Below are 21339 nucleotides of genomic sequence, written 5' to 3' on the forward strand. Positions count from 1 at the left end.
ACGTTCCGTTCCAACATTCTAACTCCTCTCCTCTATGTTCCGTTCCAACATTCTAACTCCTCTCCTCTCTGTTCTGTTCCAACATTCTAACTCCTCTCCTCTATGTTCTGTTCCAACATTCTAACTCCTCTCCTCTATGTTCTGTTCCAACATTCTAACTCCTCTCCTCTACGTTCTGTTCCAACATTCTAACTCCTCTCCTCTCTGTTCCGTTCCAACATTCTAACTCCTCTCCTTTATGTTCCGTTCCAACATTCTAACCCCTCTCCTCTATGTTCCGTTTCAACATTCTAACTCCTCTCCTCTCTGTTCTGTTCCAACATTCTAACTCCTCTCCTTTATGTTCCGTTCCAACATTCTAACTCCTCTCATCTATGTTCCGTTCCAACATTCTAACTCCTCTCCTCTATGTTCTGTTCCAACATTCTAACCCCTCTCGTCTCTGTTCCGTTCCAACATTCTAACTCCTCTCCTCTCTTTTCCGTTCCAACATTCTAACTCCTCTCCTCTATGTTCCGTTCCAACATTCTAACTCCTCTCCTTTATGTTCCGTTCCAACATTCTAACTCCTCTCCTTTATGTTCCGTTCCAACATTCTAACTCCTCTCCTCTATGTTCCATTCCAACATTCTAACACCTCTCCTCTATGTTCCGTTCCAACATTCTAACTCCTCTCTTCTCCTCTATGTTCCGTTCCAACATTCTAACTCCTCCCCTCTATGTTCCGTTCCAACATTCTACCAGGATTCTAATTTCTCTGTTCCTTTCCAGCATTCTGACTCCTCTCCTCTATATTCCTTTCCAGCACTCTACCAGTATTCTGACTTCTATCCTCTCTGTTCCTTTCCAGCACTATCAACATTCTGACTTCTATCCTCTCTGTTCCTTTCCAGAACTATCATCATTCTGACTTCTATCCTCTCTGTTCCTTTCCAGCACTATCAACATTCTGACTTCTATCCTCTCCTCTATGTTCTGTTCCAGCATTCTAACTTCTATCATTTCCTCTATGTTCTGTTCCAGCATTCTAACTCTATCCTTTCCTCTATGTTCTGTTCCAGCATTCTAACTTCTATCCTTTCTTCTATGTTCTGTTCCATCATTCTAACTTCTATCCTTTCCTCTATGTTCTGTTCCAGCATTCTAACTTCTATCATTTTCTCTATGTTCTGTTCCAGCATTCTAACTTCTATCCTTTTCTATATGTTCTGTTCCAGCATTCTAACTTCTATCCTTTCCTCTATGTTCCGTTCCAACATTCTAACTCCTCTCCTTTATGTTCCGTTCCAACATTCTAACTCCTCTCCTCTATGTTCCGTTCCAACATTCTAACTCCTCTCATCTATGTTCCGTTCCAACATTCTAACTCCTCTCATCTATGTTCCGTTCCAACATTCTAACTCCTCTCCTTTATGTTCCGTTCCAACATTCTAACTCCTCTCCTCTATGTTCCGTTCCAACATTCTAACTCCTCTCCTCTATGTTCCGTTCCAACATTCTAACTCCTCTCCTCTCTGTTCCGTTCCAAAATTCTAACTCCTCGCTGTTCCGTTCCAACATTCTAACTCCTCTCCTTTATGTTCCGTTCCAACATTTGAACTCCTCTCCTCTATGTTCCGTTCCAACATTCTATCTCCTCTCCTTTATGCTCTGTTCCAATATTCTAACTCCTCTCCTCTATGTTCCGTTCCAACATTCTAACTCCTCTCCTTTATGTTCCGTTCCAACATTCTAACTCCTCTCCTCTATGTTCCGTTCCAACATTCTAACTCCTCTCCTCTCTGTTCTGTTCCAACATTCTAACTCCTCTCCTCTCTGTTCCGTTCAAACATTCTAACTCCTCTCCTCTCTGTTCCGTTCCAACATTCTAACTCCTCTCCTCTCTGTTCCATTCAAACATTCTAACTCCTCTCCTTTATGTTCCGTTCCAACATTCTAACTCCTCTCCTCTCTGTTCCGTTCCAACATTCTAACTCCTCTCCTCTCTGTTCCATTCAAACATTCTAACTCCTCTCCTTTATGTTCCGTTCCAACATTCTAACTCCTCTCCTCTCTGTTCTGTTCCAACATTCTAACTCCTCTCCTCTCTGTTCCGTTCCAACATTCTAACTCCTCTCCTTTATGTTCCGTTCCAACATTCTAACTCCTCTCCTCTATGTTCCGTTCCAACATTCTAACTCCTCTCCTCTCTGTTCCGTTCCAACATTCTAACTCCTCTCCTCTCTGTTCCGTTCCAACATTCTAACTCCTCTCCTTTATGTTCCGTTCCAACATTCTAACTCCTCTCCTCTATGTTCTGTTCCAACATTCTAACTCCTCTTTTTTATGTTCTGTTCCAACATTCTAACTCCTCTCCTTTATGTTCCGTTCCAACATTCTAACTCCTCTCCTCTATGTTCTGTTCCAACATTCTAACTCCTCTCCTCTATGTTCCGTTCCAACATTCTAACTCCTCTCCTCTATGTTCCGTTCCAACATTCTAACTCCTCTCCTCTCTGTTCTGTTCCAACATTCTAACTCCTCTCCTCTATGTTCTGTTCCAACATTCTAACTCCTCTCCTCTATGTTCTGTTCCAACATTCTAACTCCTCTCCTCTATGTTCTGTTCCAACATTCTAACTCCTCTCCTCTATGTTCTGTTCCAACATTCTAACTCCTCTCCTCTCTGTTCCGTTCCAACATTCTAACTCCTCTCCTTTATGTTCCGTTCCAACATTCTAACTCCTCTCCTCTATGTTCCGTTCCAACATTCTAACTCCTCTCCTCTCTGTTCTGTTCCAGCATTCTAACTTCTATCCTTTCCTCTATGTTCCGTTCCAACATTCTAACTCCTCTCCTTTATGTTCCGTTCCAACATTCTAACTCCTCTCCTCTATGTTCCGTTCCAACATTCTAACTCCTCTCATCTATGTTCCGTTCCAACATTCTAACTCCTCTCATCTATGTTCCGTTCCAACATTCTAACTCCTCTCCTTTATGTTCCGTTCCAACATTCTAACTCCTCTCCTCTATGTTCCGTTCCAACATTCTAACTCCTCTCCTCTATGTTCCGTTCCAACATTCTAACTCCTCTCCTCTCTGTTCCGTTCCAAAATTCTAACTCCTCGCTGTTCCGTTCCAACATTCTAACTCCTCTCCTTTATGTTCCGTTCCAACATTTGAACTCCTCTCCTCTATGTTCCGTTCCAACATTCTATCTCCTCTCCTTTATGCTCTGTTCCAATATTCTAACTCCTCTCCTCTATGTTCCGTTCCAACATTCTAACTCCTCTCCTTTATGTTCCGTTCCAACATTCTAACTCCTCTCCTCTATGTTCCGTTCCAACATTCTAACTCCTCTCCTCTCTGTTCCGTTCCAACATTCTAACTCCTCTCCTCTCTGTTCCGTTCAAACATTCTAACTCCTCTCCTCTCTGTTCCGTTCCAACATTCTAACTCCTCTCCTCTCTGTTCCATTCAAACATTCTAACTCCTCTCCTTTATGTTCCGTTCCAACATTCTAACTCCTCTCCTCTCTGTTCTGTTCCAACATTCTAACTCCTCTCCTCTCTGTTCCGTTCCAACATTCTAACTCCTCTCCTTTATGTTCCGTTCCAACATTCTAACTCCTCTCCTCTATGTTCCGTTCCAGCATTCTAACTCCTCTCCTTTATGTTCCGTTACAACATTCTAACTCCTCTCCTCTATGTTCTGTTCCAACATTCTAACTCCTCTCCTCTATGTTCCGTTCCAACATTCTAACTCCTCTCCTCTCTGTTCCGTTCCAACATTCTAACTCCTCTCCTCTCTGTTCCGTTCCAACATTCTAACTCCTCTCCTTTATGTTCCGTTCCAACATTCTAACTCCTCTCCTCTATGTTCTGTTCCAACATTCTAACTCCTCTTTTTTATGTTCTGTTCCAACATTCTAACTCCTCTCCTTTATGTTCCGTTCCAACATTCTAACTCCTCTCCTCTATGTTCTGTTCCAACATTCTAACTCCTCTCCTCTATGTTCCGTTCCAACATTCTAACTCCTCTCCTCTATGTTCCGTTCCAACATTCTAACTCCTCTCCTCTCTGTTCTGTTCCAACATTCTAACTCCTCTCCTCTATGTTCTGTTCCAACATTCTAACTCCTCTCCTCTATGTTCTGTTCCAACATTCTAACTCCTCTCCTCTATGTTCTGTTCCAACATTCTAACTCCTCTCCTCTCTGTTCTGTTCCAACATTCTAACTCCTCTCCTCTCTGTTCCGTTCCAACATTCTAACTCCTCTCCTTTATGTTCCGTTCCAACATTCTAACTCCTCTCCTCTATGTTCCGTTCCAACATTCTAACTCCTCTCCTCTCTGTTCTGTTCCAACATTCTAACTCCTCTCCTCTCTTTTCCGTTCCAACATTCTAACTCCTCTCCTCTATGTTCCGTTCCAACATTCTAACTCCTCTCCTTTATGTTCCGTTCCAACATTCTAACTCCTCTCCTTTATGTTCCGTTCCAACATTCTAACTCCTCTCCTCTATGTTCCATTCCAACATTCTAACACCTCTCCTCTATGTTCCGTTCCAACATTCTACCAGGATTCTAATTTCTCTGTTCCTTTCCAGCATTCTGACTCCTCTCCTCTATATTCCTTTCCAGCACTCTACCAGTATTCTGACTTCTATCCTCTCTGTTCCTTTCCAGCACTATCATCATTCTGACTTCTATCCTCTCTGTTCCTTTCCAGCACTATCAACATTCTGACTTCTATCCTCTCTGTTCCTTTCCAGCACTATCATCATTCTGACTTCTATCCTCTCTGTTCCTTTCCAGCACTATCAACATTCTGACTTCTATCCTCTCCTCTATGTTCTGTTCCAGCATTCTAACTTCTATCCTTTCCTCTATGTTCTGTTCCAGCATTCTAACTTATATCCTCTCCTCTATGTTCTGTTCCAGCATTCTAACTTATATCCTCTCCTCTATGTTCTGTTCCAGCATTCTAACTTCTATCCTTTCTTCTATGTTCTGTTCCAGCATTCTAACTTCTATCCTTTCCTCTATGTTCTGTTCCAGCATTCTAACTTCTATCCTTTCCTCTATGTTCTGTTCCAGCATTCTAACTTCTATCCTTTCCTCTATGTTCTGTTCCAGCATTCTAACTTCTTTCCTTTCCTCTATGTTCTGTTCCAGCATTCTAACTTCTATCCTTTCCTCTATGTTCTGTTCCAGCATTCTAGCTTCTATCCTCTCCTCTATGTTCTGTTCCAACATTCTGACTTCTATCCTTTCCTCTATGTTCTGTTCCAGCATTCTAACTTCTATCCTTTCTTCTATGTTCTGTTCCAGCATTCTAACTTCTATCCTTTCCTCTATGTTCTGTTCCATCATTCTAACTTCTATCTTTTCCTCTATGTTCTGTTCCAGCATTCTAACTTCTATCCTTTCCTCTATGTTCTGTTCCAGCATTCTAACTTCTATCCTTTCCTCTATGTTCTGTTCCAGCATTCTAACTTCTATCCTTTCCTCTATGTTCTGTTCCAGCATTCTAACTTATATCCTCGCCTCTATGTTCTGTTCCAGCATTCTAACTTCTATCCTTTCCTCTATGTTCTGTTCCAGCATTCTAACTTATATCCTCTCCTCTGTGTTCTGTTCCAGCATTCTAACTTATATCCTCTCCTCTATGTTCTGTTCCAGCATTCTAACTTCTATCCTTTCCTCTATGTTCTATTCCAGCATTCTAACTTATATCCTCTCCTCTATGTTCTGTTCCAGCATTCTAACTTATATCCTCGCCTCTATGTTCTGTTCCAGCATTCTAACTTCTATCCTTTCCTCTATGTTCTGTTCCAGCATTCTAACTTATATCCTCTCCTCTATGTTCTGTTCCAGCATTCTAACTTATATCCTCGCCTCTATGTTCTGTTCCAGCATTCTAACTTCTATCCTTTCCTCTATGTTCTGTTCCAGCATTCTAACTCCCTTTCTCTTTTTTTGCCTTCCAGGCCAATGATCCAGACTCTGGCATTTGGGGTGAAGTCAAGTACTCCATCTATGGATCTGGATCTGATTTGTAAGTACAGTAGAGTCCTGCCAATACCAATGATTGTTGAACATGAAGATTTGAATAAAATCCATTAATCTGTTGGTGTGGAGCCAGTTGAATAGACCAAAATGGGCAGAAATGATCACTTATGCAATATAATGATTTGTTATGCCTGATTATGTATTAGGAAAAACGTGGGGAAACCCGCGGGTTCTTTGTGTTGAGTCCCAATCGCTCAAGCAACAGTGATATAATGGTAAAAAATGGTTGGTAAACGCTTGTCACCGTTCGCAGTGAATAAAGTACAGCGCCGTATATTTTCTATGGCTTTTTCCGCGATAGATGTGAAAACGCTTGTGCAAAAATAAAAAAGTTGTGTCAACGGTGTTTACTTGTGTCTACTCTCCACCTAGACATAACAACAACTGTCACCATTGGATGAACCAACCTCCTACTGACAGAGAGATTCAGCTTTTTCATGGCATTCTATCACCTGCCGGCTGTGATTATTGTGGAGAAAAACGAATGAGTTTGACTTGGGTTAACTAATCCTGCTCCAGGTCAACCATCTCTCCACTCAGATTCTTCCCCTTTGATTGGAAGATGGGAGAAGACAGTATTTCAGAATTAGGTTGGCTATGCTTGCAGCTCTTCTCCTCTCTCCTGTAACAGCTTACTCTAAGATTGGGGCAAGATACTGACTGGTTAATCTTGTAATTGGATTGTAGGGTGAAAAATAGCCTGCCAGGCTTGGATGTCTCGTGTAGCGATGGCCAATTAACATGCAATGTGGCAGCTGGAGCTCTGCTATGGAAAGCAAGGCAGGCAGGCTGCAATACAGGCAGAACATTGAAAAAATAAGTGTCAAGTTATCTTCCAGTTTCGCTTGCCGTCTTGACGCAGGAAGTAAATGATAAATGTGTGAAAGTTAACAGTTTGCCTTGCATTTGTTAATTTTCACAGGGAATACGTTCTAAAAAAGAAAATGTTGGAAAATGGCTGAATTATGTGCCACTTTAACAGAATATTGGACATAAAGAAAATGTGTACCGAACAAAAAACGACCTTGGTGATAATACTGAGTACTTTATCTATCATCTGCAACACGGGTCTTGATATATTTTTCCCATGAGATTTAATCCAAGATTAAACTGTTGTGCATAGTACATACAGTGCATAACCTTGATTGTTACATAACTGCCAATATACTGCTAATGCACTGCTAAAATACTGTCAATCTACTGCCAATATACTGTAAAAAATACTGCTAATATACTGATAATATTCCAGGTAGAGCCCTCTGTGGAAAGGGTTCTACCTGGAACTAAAAAGGGTTCTTCAAAGGTTTCTGCTATGGGGACAGCCGAAGAACCCTTTTAGGTTCTAGATAGCACCTTTTTCTAAGATTGTACTGCCTAAATACTGCCAATATACTGCTAATATACTGACAATATACTGCTTGTATACTACCAATATACTGCCAACTTACTCTCAATATACTGTCAATATACTGTTAATATACTATCAATATACTGCCAATATAATGCTAAAATACTGCCAATATACTGCTAATATACTGACAATATACTGCTTGTATACTACCAATATACTGTCAATATACTGTTAATATGCTATCAATATACTGCCAATATAATGCTAAAATACTGCCAATATACCACTAATATATTGTCAATATCCTGCTAATACACTGTTGTGTATTCCAGGTTTCTCATCCACCCGTCCTCAGGCATCATCTACACCCAGGCCTGGGCCACTCTTGATGCTGAGGTCAAGTCCAAATACAACTTCTACGTGAAGGCAGAGGACACAGAGGGCAAGTACAGCCTGGCAGAGGTGTTTGTCACTGTCCTTGACATGAACGACCATGTTCCAGAGTTTGATGACAGCCTTGTGGAGAGGACCATGATCATCGGTGCACCTGTTAGGGTAGAGGTATGTACAGTAAAGCAATAAGATAACATAGGATAAGATAGCACTTTATAGATCCCTAAAGTAGAGGTATGTTCAGTAGCCATGTGGTGTGTAGAGGTATATTCTAGAGCAGTGGTTCCGAAACGGTGGGTCTGTAACAGTAATTTTTTTTACCATTATTTTACCAGGTAAGTTGACTGAGAACACGTTCTCATTTGCAGCAACGACCTGGGGAAAAGTTACAGGGGAGAGGAGGGGGATGAATGAGCCAATTGTAAACTGGGGATTATTAAGTGACCATGATGGTTTGAGGGCCAGATTGGGAATTTAGCCAGGACACCGGGGTTAACACCCCTACTCTTACGATAAGTGCCATGGGATCTTTAATGACCTCAGAGAGTCAGGACACCCGTTTAACATCCCATCCGAAAGACGGCACCCTACACAGGGCAGTGTCCCCAATCACTGCCCTGGGGCATTGGGATATTTTTTAGACCAGAGGAAAGAGTGCCTCCTACTGGCCCTCCAACACCACTTCCAGCAGCATCTGGTCTCCCATCCAGGGACTGACCAGGACCAACCCTGCTTAGCTTCAGAAGCAAGCCAGCAGTGGTATGCAGGGTGGTATGCTGCTGGCAATAGTAGTAGAATAATAGTAGAATGAAGGTGCACTTTCACAATGATGTAGTGCATCATCACTGTTCCTCTTGTCATGTCAGTCATTGGATACCTTCCAGAGCTATTACTAACTGGTCATGTCCAGATCAACTATCCCACGTCAGCTAACGTTCTTTAGCTAGGTTTCTTAGCCCATACAGAGCATTCGGAAAGTATTCAGACCCCTTGACTTTGTCCACATTTTGTGACGTTACAGCCTTATTCTAAAATGGATGACATTTTTTTTCTCAGCAATCTACACACAATACACCATAATGACAAAGCAAAAACATGTTTTTAGAAATTGTTGCAAAGGTATTACAAATAAAAACTGAAATATCACATTTACACAAGTATTCAGACTGTTTACTCAGTACTTTGTTGAAACACCTTTGGCAGCGATTACAGCCTCAAGTCTTCTTGGGTATGACGCTACAAGCTTGGCACACCTGTATTTGTGGAGTTTCTCTCATTCTTCTCTGCAGATCCTCTCAAGCACTGTCAGGTTTGATGGGGAGCGTTGCTGCACAGCTATTTTCAGGTCGCTCCAGAGATGTTAGATCGGGTTCAAGTCCGGGCTCTGGTTGGGCCACTCAACGACATTCAGAGACTTGTCCCGAAGCCACTCCTGCTTTGTCTTGGCTGTGTGCTTAGGGTTGTTGTCCTGTTGGAAGGTGAACCTTCACCCCAGTCTGAGGTCCTGAGTGCTCTGGAGCAATCATCAAGGATTTCTCTGTACTTTGCTCCGTTCATCTTTCCCTCGATCCTGACTAGTCTCCCAGTCCCTGCCGCTGAAAAACATTTCCACAGCTGCCACCACCGTGCTTCACCATAGGGATGGTGACAGGTTTCCTCCAGACGTGACACTTGGCATTCAGTTTGGCTGGGAGGCCAGCTCTAGGAAAAGTCTTGGTGGTTCAAAACTACTTCCATTTAAGAATGATGGAGGCCACTGTGTTGATTTTGATACCCTTCCACAGATCTGTGCCTCAACACAATTATGTCTCCGAGCTCTACCGGCAATTCCTTTGACCTCGTGGCTTGGTTTTTGCTCTGACATGCACTGTCAACTGTAGGACCTGAGACAGGTGTGTCCCTTTCCAATTCATGTCCAATCAATTAAATTTACCACAGGTGGACTCCAATCAAGTTGTAGAAACATCTCAAGGATGATCAATGGAAACAGGATGCACCTGAGCTCAATTTCGAGTCTTATAGCAAAGGGTCTGAATACTTATGTTAATAATGTACACTAATGTACAATAATGTTACACCCCTGGTAAACACTGTGTGAATCATTACACCCCTAGTAAACACTGTGTGAATCATTACATCCCTGGTAAACACCCTAGTAAACCCTGTGTGAATCATTATACCCCTGGTAAACACCCTAGTAAACCCTGTGTGAATCATTACACCCCTGGTAAACACTGTGTGAATCATTACACCCCTGGTAAACACTGTGTGAATCATTACACCCCTGGTAAACACTGTGTGAATCATTACATCCCTGGTAAACACCCTAGTAAACACTGTGTGAATCATTACACCCCTGGTAAACACTGTGTGAATCATTACACCCCTGGTAAACACCCTAGTAAACACTGTGTGAATCATTACACCCCTGGTAAACACTGTGTGAATCATTACACCCCTGGTAAACACTGTGTGAATCATTACACCCCTGGTAAACACTGTGTGAATCATTACACCCCTGGTAAACACCCTAGTAAACCCTGTGTGAATCATTACACCCCTGGTAAACACCCTAGTAAACACTGTGTGAATCATTACACCCCTGGTAAACACTGTGTGAATCATTACTCCCCTGGTAAACACTGTGTGAATCATTACACCCCTGGTAAACCCTGTGTGAATCATTACACCCCTGGTAAACACCCTAGTAAACCCGGTGTGAATCATTACACCCCTGGTAAACACTGTGTGAATCATTACACCCCTGGTAAACACCCTAGTAAATCCTGTGTGAATCATTAGACCCCTGGTAAACACTGTGTGAATCATTACACCCCTGGTAAACACCCTAGTAAACCCTGTGTGAATCATTATACCCATAGTAAACACTGTGTGAATCATTACACCCCTGGTAAACACTGTGTGAATCATTACACCCCTGGTAAACACTGTGTGAATCATTACACTCCTGGTAAACACTGTGTGAATCATTACACCCCTGGTAAACACTGTGTGAATCATTACACCCCTGGGAAACACTGTGTGAATCATTACACCCCTGGTAAACACTGTGTGAATCATTACACCCCTGGTAAACACTGTGTGAATCATTACACCCCTGGTAAACACTGTGTGAATCATTACACCCCTGGTAAACACTGTGTGAATCATTACACCCCTGGTAAACACTGTGTGAATCATTACACCCCTGGTAAACACTGTGTGAATCATTACACCCCTGGTAAACACTGTGTGAATCATTACACCCCTGGTAAACAATATGTGACTCATTACACCCCTGGTAAACACTGTGTGAATCATTACACCACTGGGAAACACTGTACATTGAATGCTTGTTTTTGTTGGATGATAATCACCTGAAATGAAAAATGTGAGCGTGTCCAGAACCGTTCCAGTCTTGTGCAGTTTCTAAGTAAATATTGTGTTTGGTTTTGCTGCTTTTTCGTTTTTTTTCATTCAGGCAATAGATGCAGATGCAGAGTCGCCCAATAACGTCATTGAGTATTCCATTATGCAAGCTGAACCGGACAACATCTTCGACATCAACGCGGAGACGGGAGAGATCAAGCTAAAGTCGTACATCAAGTCCATGGAGATCGTGCAGAACATCACCAAGCAGAAGGACTGCAGGTGGTCTCTGGTGGTCCAAGCCCGGGACAGAGGGTCTCCGTCCTTCAGCACTACCGCCGTAGTCAACATCGACATCACTGAGGCGGTAGGTTGAATGTTTCCTGACCTTAACCGTAGAGTAATAACCCTAACCTAACTCGAACCCTAACTGCTTAATTTCCTAACCCTAACCCTAACCCTAACCCTAACCCTAACCCTAACCCTAACCTAACTCGAACCCTAACTGCTTAATTTCCTAACCCTAACCGCCTAATTTCCTAACCCTAACCTCCTAATTTCCTAACCATAACCATAACCCTAACTACCTAACCATAACTGCCTAATTTCCTAACCATAACTGCTTACTTTCCGAACCATAACTGCCTACTATCCTCACCCTAACTGCTTAATTCCCTAACCCTAACTGACTAATTTCCTAACCCTAACTGACTAATTTCCTAACCCTAACCTCCTAATTTCCTAACCATAACCATAACCCTAACTACCTAACCATAACTGCCTAATTTCCTAACCATAACTGCTTACTTTCCGAACCATAACTGCCTACTATCCTCACCCTAACTGCTTAATTCCCTAACCCTAACTGACTAATTCCCTAACCCTAACTGACTAATTCCCTAACCCTAACTGACTAATTTCCTAACCCTAACTGACTACTTTCCGAACCCTAACTGCCTACTTTCCTAACCCTAACTGCTTAATTCCCTAACCCTAACTGACTAATTTCCTAACCCTAACCTCCTAATTTCCTAACCCTAACCACCTACTTTCCTAACCCTAACTGCCTACTTTCCTAACCCTAACTGCCTACTTTCCTAACCCTAACTGCCTAATTTCCTCACCCTAACTGCCTAATTTCCTAACCCTAACCGCCCAATTTCCTAACCCTAACCCTAACTGACTAATTTCCTAACCCTAACCCTAACTGCCTAATTTCCTAACCCTAACCGCCTAATTTCCTAACCCTAACTGCCTAACTGCCTAATTTCCTAACCCTAACCGCCTAATTTCCTAACCCTAACCCTAACTGCCTAATTTCCTATCCCTAACCGCCTAATTTCCTAACCCTAACCGCCTAATTTCCTAACCCTAACCACCTAATTTCCTAACCCTAACCGCCTAATTACCTAACCCTAACTGACTACTTTCCTAACCCTAACTGACTACTTTCCTAACCCTAACTGACTAATTTCCTAACCCTAACTGCCTAATTTCCTATCCCTAACTGACTACTTTCCTAACCCTAACTGACTACTTTCCTAACCCTAACCGCCTAATTTCCTAACCCTAACTGCCTAATTTCTTCACCCTAACTGACTACTTTCCTAACCCTAACTGCCTAATTTCCTAACCCTAACTGCCTAATTTCCTCACCCTAACCGCCTAATTTCCTAACCCTAACTGCCTAATTTCCTAACCCTAACTGCCTAATTTCCTCACCCTAACTGCCTAATTTCTTCACCCTAACTGACTACTTTCCTAACCCTAACTGCCTAATTTCCTAACCATAACTGCCTAATTTCCTCACCATAACTGCCTAATTTCTTCACCCTAACTGACTACTTTCCTAACCCTAACTGCCTAATTTCCTAACCCTAACTGACTACTTTCCTAACCCTAACTGCCTAATTTCCTAACCCTAACTGCCTAATTTCCTAACCCTAACTGCCAAATTTCCTCACCCTAACTGCCTAATTTCTTCACCCTAACTGACTACTTTCCTAACCCTAACTGCCTAATTTCCTAACCCTAACTGCCTAATTTCCTCACCCTAACTGCCTAATTTCTTCACCCTAACTGACTAATTTCCTAACCCTAACTGCCCAATTTCCTAACCCTAACTGCCTAATTTCCTCACCCTAACTGCCTAATTTCTTCACCCTAACTGACTACTTTCCTAACCCTAACTGCCTAATTTCCTAACCCTAACTGCCTAATTTCCTCACCCTAACTGCCTAATTTCTTCACCCTAACTGACTACTTTCCTAACCCTAACTGCCTAATTTCCTAACCCTAACTGCCTAATTTCCTCACCCTAACTGCCTAATTTCTTCACCCTAACTGACTACTTTCCTAACCCTAACTGCCTAATTTCCTAACCCTAACTGACTAATTTCCTAACCCTAACTGCCTAATTTCTTCACCCTAACCGCCTAATTTCCTAACCCTAACCACCTAATTTCCTAACCCTAACCACCTAATTTCCTCACCCTAACTGCCTAATTTCCTAACCCTAACCCTAACTGCCTAATTTCCTCACCCTAACCGCCTAATTTCCTAACCCTAACTGACTAATTTCCTCACCCTAACTGCCTAATTTCCTAACCCTAACCACCTAATTTCCTAACCCTAACTGCCTAATTTCCTAACCCTAACCCTAACTGACTAATTTCATAATCCTAACCACCTAATTTCCTAACCCTAACCCTAACTGACTAATTTCCTAACCCTAACCACCTAATTTCCTAACCCTAACCACCTAATTTCCTAACCCTAACCCTAACTGACTAATTTCCTAAACCCAACTGACTAATTTCCTAATCCTAACCACCTAATTTCCTAACCCTAACCACCTAATTTCCTAACCCTAACCACCTAATTTCCTAACCCTAACTGCCTAATTTCCTAACCCTAACCACCTAATTTCCTAACCCTAACCCTAACCCTAACCCTAACCCTAACCACCTAATTTCCTAACCCTAACCACCTAATTTCCTCACCCTAACCACCTAATTTCCTAACCCTAACCACCTAATTTCCTAACCCTAACCCTAACCACCTAATTTCCTAATCCTAACCACCTAATTTCCTCACCCTAACCACCTAATTTCCTAACCCTAACTGCTTAATTCCCTAACCCTAACTGCCTAATTTCCTAACCCTAACCACCTAATTTCCTCACCCTAACCGCCTAATTTCCTCACCCTAACCGCCTAATTTCCTCACCCTAACTGCCTAATTTCCTAACCCTAACTGCCTAATTTCCTCACCCTAACTGCCTAATTTCCTAACCCTAACTGCCTAATTTCCTAACCCTAACCCTAACTGACTAATTTCCTAACCCTAACTGCCTAATTTCCTAACCCTAACTGCCTAATTTCCTCACCCTAACTGCCTAATTTCCTAACCCTAACTGCCTAATTTCCTAACCCTCACCCTAACTGACTAATTTCCTAATCCTAACCACCTAATTTCCTAACCCTAACCCTAACTGACTAATTTCCTAACCCTCACCCTAACCACCTAATTTCCTAACCCTAACCACCTAATTTCCTAACCCTCACCCTAACTGACTAATTTCCTAAACCCAACTGACTAATTTCCTAATCCTAACCACCTAATTTCCTAACCCTAACCACCTAATTTCCTAACCCTAACCACCTAACCCTAACCCTAACTGCCTAATTTCCTAACCCTAACCACCTAATTTCCTATCCCTAACCACCTAATTTCCTCACCCTAACCCTAACTGACTAATTTCCTAAACCTAACTGACTAATTTCCTAATCCTAACCACCTAATTTCCTAACCCTCACCCTAACTGACTAATTTCCTAACCCTAACCACCTAATTTCCTAACCCTCACCCTAACTGACTAATTTCCTAAACCCAACTGACTAATTTCCTAATCCTAACCACCTAATTTCCTAACCCTAACCACCTAATTTCCTAACCCTAACCACCTAACCCTAACCCTAACTGCCTAATTTCCTAACCCTAACCACCTAATTTCCTATCCCTAACCACCTAATTTCCTCACCCTAACCCTAACTGACTAATTTCCTAAACCTAACTGACTAATTTCCTAATCCTAACCACCTAATTTCCTAACCCTAACCACCTAATTTCCTAACCCTAACCACCTAATTTCCTAACCCTAACTGCCTAATTTCCTCACCCTAACTGCCTAATTTCCTAACCCTAACCACCTATTTTCCTAACCCTAACTGACTAATTTCCTATCCCTAACTGCTTAAGGTACCTTATCCATAGGCTGGTTACAGGGGAAGGAAATCAATCATTTGGGTGAACTAACACCAGCAGCATCAGTTCTGTCAAGCCTGTTAAGTGATATTTTTAAATCACTCAAACAAACTCTCCTCTAATAGAAACATAAAGAAAGTGCTATTTCAATTGTTTATATTTTGTTTGTTTTTATATTGTAACAATGTACATACTCATTAAGTGTATTTTTTTCTCTCCAAATTTGCATTCATTGATTGCATGAATTTTAAAGCTTACCTTCCTCTTTGTTAACTTCGCCCTACATATTTAACATCATATCCGAGAAGAATAGAATACCACAATATTATCTCTGTGTGAATATTATCTCTGTGTTGTCTTCTGTGTTGCATTGTGCTTTTCAGATCAAAGCTCGAATATTTGCAAACTTCCTGAACCTCATCAAGCGCCCGTCAAATGTTATTGGACTTTTTTTGGGCATAGTCGGCTTCACAATCTTTCTAACAATCTGTATATCCACTACCTTGTACTGTAGAACAGTGAAGAAAGCTCGCGTCAACCCCCAGGCCAATTTCATCAGAGTTATCCGAAGGCCCAAATGATCATGAGACCCATCTCACTGGACTAGACAGACTACCTTTTATATATTACCTTATTATGTCTGCAAAACATTACTTTATGATACTTTAAAGACAATATATATTTTTGTTACTGCTTTGTCTGTAAAAGAGTACCAAAGCACATTATAAAGGATAGGATTTTTCTATTGGATTCTTGTATTGGTATTTGGTATGTTATTAGGATCCCCATTAGCTGTTTCTGAAGGCAGCAGCTACTCTTCCTGGGGTCCACACAGAACGTGAAAATTGACATAATACGGAACATTAATATACAAGATCATCTCAAGGACAGAACTACGTACTGGAGTACATTATAAAGGAGAGTACTGGAGTACATTATATAGGAGAGTACTGGAGTACATTATAAAGGAGAGTACTGGAGTATATTATATAGGAGAGTACTGGAGTACATTATAAAGGAGAGTACTGGAGTACATTATATAGGAGAGTACTGGAGTACATTATATAGGAGAGTACTGGAGTACATTATAAAAGAGAGTACTGGAGTACATTATAAAGGAGAGTACTGGAGTACATTATAAAGGAGAGTACTGGAGTACATTATATAGTAGAGTACTGGAGTACATTATAAAGGAGAGTACTGTAGTTCATTATAAAGGAGAGTACTGGAGTACATTATAAAGGAGAGTACTGGAGTACATTATAAAGGAGAGTACTGGAGTACATTATATAGGAAAGTACTGGAGTACATTATAAAGGAGAGTACTGGAGTACATTATAAAGGAGAGTACTGGAGTACATTATAAAGGAGAGTACTGGAGTACATTATAAAGGAGAGTACTGGAGTACATTATATAGGAGAGTACTGGAGTACATTATATAGGAGAGAACTGGAGTACATTATAAAGGAGAGTACTGGAGTACATTATATAGGAGAGAACTGGAGTACATTATAAAGGAGAGTACTGGAGTACATTATAAAGGAGAGTACTGGAGTACATTATATAGGAGAGTACTGGAGTACATTATAAAGGAGAGTACTGGAGTACATTATATAGGAGAGTACTGGAGTACATTATATAGGAGAGTACTGGAGTACATTATAAAGGAGAGTACTGGAGTACATTATAAAGGAGAGTACTGGAGTACATTATAAAGGAGAGTACTGGAGTACATTATAAAGGAGAGTACTGGAGTACATTATAAAGGAGAGTACTGGAGTACATTATATAGGAGAGTACTGGAGTACATTATAAAGGAGAGTACTGGAGTACATTATATAGTAGAGTACTGGAGTACATTATAAAGGAGAGTACTGGAGTACATTATATAGGAACAGTAAATAAGTACACACACACAAAGTTTTTTGACCGGTCGTCATTGTAAATACGATTTTTTTTCTTAACTAACTTTTATAAATATGATATTGTATTTTTAAAAAAGTATAGTTAGTTCATATCCATCTTTTATATTTGATTGGGAGATGTTTTTCTACTCCTGAAAATGTATTTTTATCTACTTATGTACTTTTAGGTATATTGTTTTGATTATATTGTCAAATTCTAGCGCTACTATTATAGTATGTAGTACTTATTTTATAGTAATTCTCCTACGTCAGAGCATATTTAAAACAGTTTGACTATACTGAAGTAACAAAGATGAAGTCATTTACTTTCAAGCCAGTGTCTTGAGTTTGGGGTTAATCCCTTTGTCAGAAGAACAGAGTAATCTCTATTTTTCATTTCATTTTTTTCCATAACCATGTAAATAATACACTCAAACCAAAGACCCAGAAGCATTCAACGTAGGGCTTTAGGAACCTGTCACAGGAAGTTAATCCACAATACAATCCTCATCGGAAAACATGTCACTGCGCATAAACAAAAAAATAACAAACCGTTCTGATGCACCCGCCGCACTCCCGACAACAATCAGTGTGTAGTGCTTAGCTTAAGGCTGTGACCCAAAAGGCACAGACGAAAGTAGAGCACCACACCCTAAACCTCTATCATCAACAGACACAGCAGTTTGGGATGAATGGATGTTTGACAGTGTGTCATTACAGTGAGTACATACATTATTAGTACATGTATGGGCTAGCTGTGGGAATTTAACCCCCCCCCCCCCCTAACCTTGTTGTTGCTAGCCCCGTGCTTTTACCAACGGAGCCACACAGGACTACCTGCGGCCATCATGCTGCTAGCGTTGTAGAGATGTTGTCTGTCTGGGGCTCCTCTGTCAGTGCTTGGCTCATGTCTGACCTCTGACCTCGCTGCTTGCCTGCATGCTTTTGGACCAAAATAGAAAAACGTTTAAAACGTTTGATGATCTAGTCCCGTGGATGGGCGTGATTTAAAAGTATTATCTTTGTGCTCTTTTACAGACTCAACTCAAGGGGCCTATGGCAGCCTTTTTATTGCAAAGTAGGCACAACCCAATGAAGGCCCTAGGCATGGTCGCTGGTGTCATTAGCATATTGGTAGGGGTCACTGTCTTGATCTCCACGGCTATGTTCTTGCGCAACACAAAGTCCAACAGGATAATGCCGGCGCGTCGCATCATCATCAGACGGAGACCGTCAAGAGACCGCAAGCCGTGGACGTTTAACGTACCGTTCCATGGCGGCGGTGGAAATTACCCATTGAACAAGTTTGTTGTAGGCGACCCGGAAGCAGGGAGTGTCAGCATCAACAGCAACAAAAACGTCAGACCCCGGTGCCCCAGATCAAAGCCCGATCCTCTGCCCCCCAGAGCGCCCTGTCTGCCTCCTCCATCCTGTCCCTCTCTGTCCTCTAACCCCAGGCCCAGTGAGAGGCCCCGGGCTGCAGTGCCAACCGTCTCTGGGGTTCTGGCTTCCAAGGGCTCCAGGAGATCCAGCCAGAGCAGAGAGAGCAACGTCAGCTCTGAGATGGCTAAAATCCCCGTCAGCTCAGCCCTGGTCTCTGAACTCAAAAGGAGACTGGAGCAGAAAATCATTGAGAGCAACTCAAGCTATTATTGAATCTGATAGGTGTGATGTGCTGGTCCTCTAACCAATCCGTCAGTCAATTGTCTGGACCGCTGAATATGCTCAGTCCTAGGATTGTACAACTGCAATTGTAAAAGAAGGTTGAGGACAGTAGGTAAATTCCCTTCAAAACTTTATTTGTTTTCAAAGCAAGTCCTCTGTCAAAACAATGTTGCAACACTGTCCTATTATTGAACCTTATTGAATCTAACCAGCTCTACACGTTTTCTTCAAGATGTTAACATAACGTTGAATACTTGGATCCATGGGCCCTGGTCCAGAATAGTGCAGTTTATAGGGAATAGGGTGCCATTTGAAACACACGCTCTGTCATCCAGAAATAACTGGAGGTGTTTCTGCACTGCCATCTTGAGATGTGTAATGGGATCCTTGTTAGATACGTCTCTGCATTGCTGCCATCTTGAGATGTGTAATGGGATCCTTGTTAGATTACGTCTCTGCATTGCTGCCATCTTGAGATGTGTAATGGGGCCTTGTTAGATACGTCTCTGCATTGCTGCCATCTTGAGATGTGTAATGGGATCCTTGTTAGATACGTCTCTGAATTGCTGCCATCTTGAGATGTGTAATGGGATCCTTGTTAGATACGTCTCTGCATTGCTGCCATCTTGAGATGTTTAATGGGATCCTTGTTAGATACGTCTCTGCATTGCTGCCATCTTGAGATGTGTAATGGGATCCTTGTTAGATACGTCTCTGCATTGCTGCCATCTTGAGATGTGTAATGGGATCCTTGTTGGATACGTCTCTGCATTGCTGCCATCTTGAGATGTGTAATGGGATCCTTGTTAGATTACGTCTCTGCATTGCTGCCATCTTGAGATGTGTAATGGGATCCTTGTTAGATACGTCTCTGCATTGCTGCCATCTTGAGATGTGTAATGGGATCCTTGATAGATACGTCTCTGCATTGCTGCCATCCTGAGGGAAACAACATGTTAACAAGAGTGACTAAGGGGGAAATACTAGACCGTGTCTGAGGAAAAGATTACTGCATATTTCTGTGTCATATTCCTGAAAAGTTTTGTTTTATTTGCTTAAGACCCTGCAATGTTTTCAAGAATAGTGCTGAAATATGTGATTAGGATTGATATGTAGCCTATGTTGCCAGAATGCAAAATGGAATTCAAATTACGGAATTAATTTGGCTAAAAGGACGCCTCAAAATAGCCTCAATCAGCCTTGCTACTGTAGCTAGCTAGCTCGTTTACAACGATTTGATGCAGTCAAGACGAGCACTACCAGATGGCATGATAGATAACATATGGCAGCAACAAGTTTGTGTAACTAGTGCCACACACCGGCCCCTACTCCTCTCTGCACTCACCTCTTCCACACCTTTTAACTGATACAGACAAAGAGGCTTGAGCGAGCAAGTCTCCATTAAAGTTTCCAAAACAACTGTTTTCTTTAAAACACGTGTATTTCTACTACCATGATATTATTCTAATAGTGAAAACATTTCAAATGCCCCGTCCCTAAAAATGTACCCAGTTTTCCTTTTGGATCAGATCGAAGCAGCTATATGAGACAGCTAGAAAATAAGAGATATACTTGACAGGAAAAAAATGCCATTGCTTAAAACATGAAGTGCTCATGGACCTGTGTAGTGACATTCTAATGGTGTTTTGTCATATTTAGATAAATAGATGTTCGAGGATTATGACGTGCCACTGTTTGCTTTCAAGACAACAAAAGCTCTTGCTTGTTTGAAATCAGTAACCCCCCCCCCCCACCCCCCCACACCGCACCCTCTGTTTTGCTTAAATGCTTTTATATTTCTAAAGAGTCTTCTTCATTTTGGGGATTGGTGTTGGATTACTCACTTAAATGAAGGAATCGCTTTGTTGTTTCAGTAAATATCAAACTGTTTGAACGGAGATGTTGTAAAATTGACCATAAACTTGGTTGGAATTTTGAAGCATTAATTTCCACGCTGTGCGAACTACATGAATATTAATGGGATACATAACGATACAATATATTCTATATGTGTGTATGTATGTATATATTCTATAATAATAATGTATGTTGTGTAACACTTGCCTGTTTCTTGAAGTGAAATCTTGAATGTCTTTTATTTTATCGTTTTGAATAAATGTATGAAAAATAATTGTTGTGTTGTGATTCTGTTAGTTCATAACTAGCGAGATATACAGTACGTTTTAGATGACAATAAACGGAGAGAAAAAAATAAGGAATCCGCACACAGCTCTTGATCTTATCACTGCTCTTTAATACGCTTACGCTGTAACGTTTGTCTTGTGGTGAATGAACGGACCAAGGCGCAGCGGGTGATGAATACATACTGATTTATTAA

General features: G+C 41.4%; 1 protein-coding gene across 1 annotated transcript in view; it reads left to right on the forward strand.

The window, feature by feature from the left end:
- Positions 1-21085, forward strand: part of LOC129814973 (cadherin-related family member 1-like) — a 114247-nt gene extending 93162 nt beyond the window's left edge. Inside the window, exons 14-17 of the mRNA XM_055868210.1 lie at positions 5971-6038; positions 7736-7964; positions 11278-11532; positions 18375-21085. Coding sequence (XP_055724185.1) covers positions 5971-6038; positions 7736-7964; positions 11278-11532; positions 18375-18992 — 1170 coding nt within the window. The 3' untranslated portion in view covers positions 18993-21085. The remainder of the gene's footprint in view (positions 1-5970; positions 6039-7735; positions 7965-11277; positions 11533-18374) is intronic.
- The last annotated feature ends 254 nt before the right edge of the window (positions 21086-21339 follow it).

Source organism: Salvelinus fontinalis, chromosome 1 (genome assembly GCF_029448725.1).
Source record: "Salvelinus fontinalis isolate EN_2023a chromosome 1, ASM2944872v1, whole genome shotgun sequence".
NCBI classification, from domain to species: domain Eukaryota; kingdom Metazoa; phylum Chordata; class Actinopteri; order Salmoniformes; family Salmonidae; genus Salvelinus; species Salvelinus fontinalis.